The sequence below is a fragment of the Channa argus genome, chromosome 2 (assembly GCF_033026475.1).
Source record: "Channa argus isolate prfri chromosome 2, Channa argus male v1.0, whole genome shotgun sequence".
In the NCBI taxonomy this organism is placed as follows: Eukaryota; Metazoa; Chordata; class Actinopteri; order Anabantiformes; family Channidae; genus Channa; species Channa argus.
In genome coordinates, this window is record NC_090198.1 from 14,052,754 (window position 1) to 14,061,194 (window position 8,441).

Here is an 8,441-nt window from a genome sequence, read left to right on the forward strand (position 1 = left end):
GTAGTGACATAACCAGCAAAATATTAACTGTAATGATATCAATATTAAAAGCCAGATTATTATATTAAATGCTGAACATGTGACTTTTTTGTCTAAAAGTGCAAAATGAGAAGTTTGTTTTTTGTCACTTAGCTGTAATAATGCTAATGTACACAAACAAATTTGTCAAGCAAGTTGTTTAATGATGCAACATTTCCTGTCACATTTCATTCTGACACTGTAGATTCGACACAGAGAGGAGTACAAGCACATTTATTTCTGCATTCATGTAATGAGACTATGAAACCATATTATTATTATTTTACCTGAGGTGTTGGTAGACACTCAGTTACTTTGTGGCATTGTAGGCTGCCAAGCTCGCTTCCCTCGTGTGTGGGAACGTCGGGGCTAACACATTTCGCTGGAGAAGGATGCCATCGCTTGCAGTGCACAACACTGCCACATTCTAAATACTGACACTGTAATTTAAGAACTGTCTCCTTGTGATGTGTACTCTGATTTAGACGTGTAACCTTGGCACTTTTTGACAAACTCAAATGTAACATATGAATTAGGCAAATCACTGTGGTGTCGGACATGATGCCAGTGGCTACTGGTGCAGAAGCACAAAAGTAAGGCTGGGTGTGTTTTATGTTGCTGGCAGGATTTTAGATGTAAGCAGCTACTGTTTTCAGTGGCTCTGAATACATGTTGAGCGTGCCGAGATCAAATTAAACCACGCAGTGTTGCACCAATAAAAGAAGAAAGTGATTTTTTTTTCCTTCGGCATTGTTTTATATAATAGGCGATTCTGTGCCGATAAAATGTTTTCAGAAAAATGTTTTATGAAAAAGATATGTGGCTAAAGCTATACTGTACATACAAATGGTAAATCAATATACTCATTGTAGAATTTGTTACTTTAAGCGTTCCAGGGGGAATGCAGATTGAACTGTTCTATTGACAGCTGATAATTTCTATGAGTATGTCTGTCATGTCTGACATTTTCTTCTCTTTGGTGGCAGCACAGGGTTGTTGTAATTCCAGCCATACGAAATGAGCTCCTGCCAGGGGGAGGCCTCGTTCGATTGGATTCCCCAGCAGAAGCTCGTCTCAGTCTCTCTGCCACGGCTGGTGTGGCGGCCTGGCTGGTGCAAAACCAAGCCACATGTTGACTCATTTCTACTGATTAAGTTGGCCACTCATCCTCACTAGAGTACATGTCCACATCAGTTAACAATTTTTACAGCTTAGAAAACAGCTGTCTCTATATACTCTACTTTTTGCTGGTGGGTTAACAGATAGAGGTGATTAACAGACAACTTTAGTAGAAAGGAGACAAGAAGAATATTTAAATCTGAGGACCAAGTCCCATGGTTAATGTTTCTTGCAATAGGCAAGAGTGCTTTGCTCTTGGCAAAGGCATTACCAGCACTGACAAACGATGTCTGCATAACTTAAAGGCACAGCTTAACACACTACAGTCCCATTTTGTAATATCACAGCATATGTGGTATCTTCAATATAGTGTGTATTGATTTGTGTGTAGGTGAATATCTTTGTGGGCAGAAGATAGTACAGGATAGCAACATACCAGCACTGCTGTTTGCAAGTGGGAGGTACAGGCTGTACTCGGTATATGAATAAGTTGGTCTATTTTTATCTTAAGCACACTCAGGCATATTCCTCAACACTTTGGGCTGAATGGACTAATCTAATCTAATTTAATATAATCTAATGGAGTAACGAGTTTCTTGTCACTAGAATTGGGAAATTAATTTCACCATACTGTAGTTATGCAAGGACAATGTCAAGACTCAGATGGGAAGATAAACTGAACCTTAATGAAAAGTAAACAACATTGAAATACTGCTGTGAATAAAAACAAAGGCCACTGACTTGACACAAATAGATTGAAATATTACTTTAAAAAGGTTCATTATTGAAATAAAATTATTAAATAAAACAATTCGAATAACAAAATGTTATTATGTTCCAGAGATGCTAAATGCTGACAGTTAACTGAAGCCGTTTGTTTATCTTGTGCTTGTTCTTTTGTGGTTCTGTGCACATTTTGCTATCTAAATACGCTGAGGCCTACGTGCTGTAACTACATGTACTGTATGTCTCCTTAGGATGACACCCTCATGTGACCTGCGCTGATCTGGGGCTTCCGTTCTACTTGTCAGAAATTAACACTGCACTAGATGGAATCCTGTATTTTGCCAGGAGAAACTTTAAATGACAAATATAATAATGGAAGGTTTTGATAAAATAATTACTGATTTTGTCCTTCATCTACATACCTATGTGCTCATTGCCATTTTCTCTGTCATTATCTCAGGTTCTTCCACAGTTGCAGTATCTCTTTGTTTTTTAAATTAAAAAAACGGAAGTTCACGAGAAAGAAATGCTGTTGTGAGTCAGAGATGATTAGGCCTGAGTCTGCCCCCTTTTGGCTAAACTTTTGTAAACAGCAACTACACCTGGGCCATTTGGCTGCAGTACTGTTTTCAATATTAATTAATCCACGGATGATTTCTTGATGAATCCTATAATACGTCAATAAATATGACAACTGCCTGCTATAATTTCCTGGAGCTTAAAGTTACATCTCCAAAAATTGTTTTTTATCAGACCAACACTGCAAATCCCAGATATATTTAACTTACAATAATATAAAGCATGCAAATGCAGCCAACTGAGAAGCTGAAAAAAGCAGGCACTAACAAGATCTAATACTGAGCCAATAACAATTAAGCACATGAACAATACCGATGTATCTCTTCTATCTCAAGTGATCACTATTTTTTTTTCTTTTTGTTGCAGAGAACACAAACAGCAGATGAACTATGAATGCTGAACACAATGATCTTCTCCCTCCAGCGCCAGACAATGAGAGGTCGTAGGCTGAAGGGGGCGCTATCCAACCCCCTCTTTGTGCTGCTTCTGGCCCTTCAGATCCTGGTGGTGGCTGGGCTGGTCCGTGCACAGACCTGTCCTTCTCTGTGCTCATGCAGTAACCAGTTCAGCAAAGTCATATGCACTCGCCGCAGTCTACGGGATGTCCCAGATGGCATTTCTACCAACACTCGCTACCTGAACCTCCAGGATAACCTAATCCAAGTCATCAAGGTGGACAGTTTTAAACATCTGCGCCATTTGGAGATCCTGCAGCTGAGCAAGAACCACATACGCAGCATTGAAATCGGCGCCTTCAATGGGCTGGCCAGTCTCAACACACTGGAGCTCTTTGATAATCGGCTTACGACAATCCCCAATGGAGCATTTGAGTACCTGTCCAAATTGAAGGAATTGTGGTTACGTAACAACCCAATTGAAAGTATACCATCTTATGCCTTCAACCGGGTTCCCTCGCTTCGAAGGCTGGATCTAGGTGAGCTCAAACGTCTCTCTTACATTTCTGACGGAGCCTTCAAAGACTTGAGCAACCTACGCTACCTGAACCTGGGAATGTGTAACCTCAAGGAGATCCCCAACATCTTACCTTTGGTAAGGCTCGAAGAGCTAGAAATGTCAGGAAACCAACTCTCTGTTATCAAGCCCAGTTCATTTACAGGACTCGTCAACCTGCAGAAACTGTGGATGATGCATGCCCAGATCCAGACTATAGAGAGGAATTCCTTTGATGACCTTCAGTCACTCGTGGAGCTCAACCTGGCTCACAACAATCTTACCTTTCTACCACATGACCTCTTCACACCACTGCATCGCCTGGAAAGGGTCCACCTTCACCACAATCCTTGGAACTGCAACTGTGATATCTTGTGGCTTAGTTGGTGGCTGAAGGAGACAGTGCCTGCCAATACTAGCTGCTGTGCCCGTTGCCACACTCCTGCAGTCTTTAAAGGTCGCTACATTGGAGAATTAGACCACAGTTACTTCCAGTGTGATGTTCCTGTCATTGTGGAGCCACCCACTGACTTGAACGTGACTGAAGGCATGGGTGCAGAGCTTAAATGTCGTACGAGCTCGCTGACATCCATTAGCTGGCTTACACCAAATGGCTCATTGGTGACACACGGGGCTTATAAGGTGCGTTTGTCTGTACTAAATGATGGGACTCTGAACTTTACTAGTGTCACAATGCAGGACACGGGGACTTACACCTGTATGGTTAGCAACACAGCAGGCAACATTTCTGCCTCTGCTGTGCTCAATGTCACTTCTGTGGAAAACAGTGGGGTGACCTATTTTACCACTGTCACCGTGGAGACCATTGAGACCACAGGGGATGATAGCCAAACGCCACTTCCTCCATTTGGGTGGGTGTCATCCTCAACAACAAAAGGTACTCCTGTTTCAACTAGGACCACAGAGCGGACTTACACTATTCCAGTTCTTGATCTAGATGGAGAGGGGGCGCTCAATGGCCTGGATGAGGTGATGAAAACCACCAAGATTATCATTGGCTGCTTCGTGGCTATTACACTTATGGCCGCTGTTCTGCTGGTTATCTTTTACAAGATGAGAAAGCAGCATAACCAGCAGGATCCTGATGGTCCTGCCTCCTCCATGGAGGTCATTACCGTTGAAGAAGAGCTTGCAGGTGTTGCTGCCATGGAGAGACACCTATCTCTGCCCCCTCTGGAGCACTACAACCACTACAACACCTACAAGAGCACTTACCACCACCCTCCTATGCTCAGTACCATACACAGCTCAGCCACACAGGAACCTTTATTGATTCAAGCCTGCTCAAAAGACAATGTACAAGAGACCCAAATCTGATCTTGGATTTGACTTAATATCAGTATCACCATTTTCATATTTGGAGTACAATGGACCAAAACATGAAGACAAAAGAAATCAAAATGACATTGACTTGGTTGAGTTGATGTCAAAAATGATGATAAATCGACATTTGGCAAAGGGACGACATATGATACTTTAACAAGTGTCGTTACAAAAACAAAGATTATTTATTAAAAGTATGTCTAGTGGCTAAATGAAGAAAAACAATTTTGTGATAGCTTTTTAGCTCATTTTATTTCTATCTCTGTGTGTGTAATACTGCACAAGGGAAAGAATGGTTTACTAAAAGTGAATATGGGATGCATCAAATGCAGCTTAGCATAGTTTTATGCTAAATGTATTGTAATGTATTGATTTTCCTGATAATAATATATTTTGTAGAACAATATTGCTTTAGTATTTACAAGCATTTATTTGCTAGTAGCTCATCATACTTATTCCAATTTGGCGAGGTTTATGAGACACAAAACATAACACGGGGCTATTTTCATCGCCATCATATTCTAGCTGTCACTCAACACAAAATGAGATCTTTTAATGACCCAGCTCTGGATGATATCACAGTGAAGCCAGCATGCCTGAGGAGCAAAGCAGTCAAATGAGTAAATGTGCATTTCCCCTGTGGCTCCTAAACAACAACCATACGTCCTTCACTTTAATTAAGATTAAGTTCTCGCTCTGCTCCTCCTGCACTTCTATGCTCACTACTTCTTTCCTTTGTCTCCTGCTTGCTCATCTCTCTAAATTTTCCATCTTCCCTGTCTGGCCGCTGTCTGCTTTCCTCCTAGTCTCTTTTCCTCTGTGTCCTCTTCCTTCTTTGATTGTCTCTCTGTCACTTAGCTCAGGCACGTTCCTCACCCCTTGCCACGTGTCATTTGTCTTGCTTTATCCTCCGGCATGTGCCGCACGATGGCAGAATATTGGTTGGGAAAATGAAGGGGACCATAAGGCTGTGGTCTGTAGCCTCTCTGTTAACCCAGTAATGATCTACGTCCACTCAGTGTGGCATTACCTTACCGTCATCTCAGGGTCACAGGAGCTCGGGCGTTGATAGTCCATCTGTTAGTACAGATAAAGAGGCAAATGAGGCTGCTTTGTAATGTAGTGTGACCCTGTCAGACTAAGGCAGACGAGGCTAACATAGTCAGTGAAGCAGCTAGGAACCTGCAACAAAATAAGAGGAGATGGGTTATAGCTCATTAATCTGTATCAGCAGTTCATTTGCAGCCTAACAGAGGAAAGCTGTAACAAAACAGCATGAGACTTTTCCACTCTCCCTGTGCCCAACATCTAACAGGGGGTAGAGGCCTTTGATATTGGAGCAACCCTTGCTCAGTCTCATTTTTGTCAGAGAAAAACAAACACACATACTTTGATGTTGTATCATTTATAGAGCATCAAAACAATGTTGTTCCTGTAGTCTGTTTAGACTTTGCTTTTTCGTTTAGTCTTTCAACGAGAACGGCTTGCGGAAAGGTAAGGTATGAATAAAAGTGAAGAAGAGTGGGTGGGGAGGCAGAGAGCCAGACCCACAATGGTCATGAGAGGTCTTCAAACAGAGATATTGCAAATATGACGGGAGAGGAGTGAAATAGTAGACAAGGAATAAGGAGGCAAAACTAGCCATCAGACTGTCGTCATGGAAACAGTGACCTTGTGCAGAAAGTAAGAAGAGGTAGATATGCCTTTCGCTTTGGTCTCTGTGCAACAAGCATATTTTAATTTCTCACCGGAAATTTTACAAAAGTGACTGGTTCTCGATAAAAACGGCATAATCGCATGTATATTTACAGATGGGTTTGGTGGGATTTGACCCGCACATGATATCACCTTTACACGTTTTTAGCTATGTAAGAATAGAAAATCACTGCACTATGAGAACATTTTAACAATTTACCTTTCCAGCAGTTCTGCACACCTTATCAGTTTGCATCTCTCCGAAATATAAGCTTAATCAAACACTCACATGATTCAGATCAGTCATTTACTGCATTTATTCTTGCATTTTTCACAATTAAGATGGCATGGTAAACAAAGATGACGGAAGCTAAATGTATATTGAAAGACTGAACACATCTGTTGAGGTAGCAACAGATGAAACTGTAAATGGAGCAGGAACAAGTGAAACAGAAACTCATTCCTTTTCAACCTTTCACTGAGTATTATGGATGACTATGAATGACAATAGTGCCGTCGGCATTAATGTCAAACAGTGAGCCATTCTTTCCCTTTCTACTGTTTTCTTTTTCTCAATGCTCAATTCCTTTTCAATGCTTTTGGTGGCTTAATGATTCAATGTTGATGCTGGCTACAGTGAAAAAAAAAAGGTTGAGATTTTTTGCATATATTCAATTTAGGGATGAGGGTTAGTAAGTAACTCAGAATGAATGGAATATCTCTGTGCTGGTATTTACTTCAGCGGGATGGGTTCAAGTGAGGAGATAGTTGAATGCCAGAATGAAATTAAGACTGACATGCAGAATGTTGGACTTGAAATACCAGCAGAGTGAGCTTGATTTTTGTGCAAAACCCTAAGCCAAGGTGATCAAATTCTTGTGTGTTATTCTGCCAACTGTCTATGTATGGGGAGGGTTACTGTACATGGGAATATTCTCTCTCATTTTTGGAGAGAATAATCATCAAATGGTTAAATTTCTACAAAACAAATATTTTCAAAAACATAATGCAAAAAAATGTTCAGATCATAATTTTACATGTGCTTCAATTGTTAAAAAAAAGTCAAAAAAGCAAAACAAAAACATGAAAAAAAAAAAACAAGAGACTGTGCTTGTAAGCAGTCCAACTAATTTCTCTGAGGATGATGTTCAATTATTGATACCTGAGATTGTAGTTCATACTGTACATGAATACAAATAAAAATTGCAATTCCTTTTTTCCCAGTAGATTTCATGGAATCCATTCACATTGACATTCATGTGTCTATCATTGCTTCATCTGTGTCCCATCTGAAACATGAACACATGTACTGTATAAAAATGTTTAAACAAGAAGCATTACTAAGCAGTTCTCAGAATGCTGAACCAAGAATATTCTGTGAAGAAATGCGCTGTAGCTTATCCTGCAAGGTCAGAGGAGGGAAGTGGATCTCTCCGACAGGAAAAGGAAGTGATCTTTCAATCTCATAAATGGGAAGTCAGATTCCTTTATGTAATCCAAATCAATCTATCTGTCTGACAGAATCCTTTGATTCATGCGGGCAAATCTGAGAATTTCATAACCAATAGCACAATAGGCTTTTCCATCTCCCTCTGCTGACTCAATATGATGAACAAAGGACCTCACAGAAACTTAAAGAACATTGTCATAGCAAGAGAAAAATACAAGTTTAACACCCCACACTGCCCACACTGGCATTTTTAAATGTATTTAATATGAATCAATTAGGCTGAATCTCAGAGGGAAACAATCGGGATTTAAGTAAAAAAATTACAGCAATTCAGTAAAGAGACTTTTCACTATGACATCCCCACTATCCAAACAGCACAAAATGGCTCACAGTCAAATTGCCTTTGGGATTGTTCCATTTCATTCACAAAGTAGTTGATGGCTCTTTGGCAAAATGCTGTGAGGCACTGCAGGGTTTGTTCAGACTCGTAGTGTATTGGTATGTATGGTCATTCTCAAATTCTAAAATGTCTAATCCCAACAAAGGGATCATTAATTAA

At 40.4% G+C, this 8,441-nt stretch overlaps 1 protein-coding gene across 1 annotated transcript in view; it reads left to right on the forward strand.

Annotated features, from left to right (window-relative positions):
- Positions 1-7,650, forward strand: part of lrrc4cb (leucine rich repeat containing 4C, genome duplicate b) — a 34,949-nt gene extending 27,299 nt beyond the window's left edge. The window contains exon 2 of the mRNA XM_067495638.1: positions 2,809-7,650. Coding sequence (XP_067351739.1) covers positions 2,836-4,731 — 1,896 coding nt within the window. The 5' untranslated portion in view covers positions 2,809-2,835 and the 3' untranslated portion in view covers positions 4,732-7,650. The remainder of the gene's footprint in view (positions 1-2,808) is intronic.
- Positions 7,651-8,441: the final 791 nt, after the last annotated feature.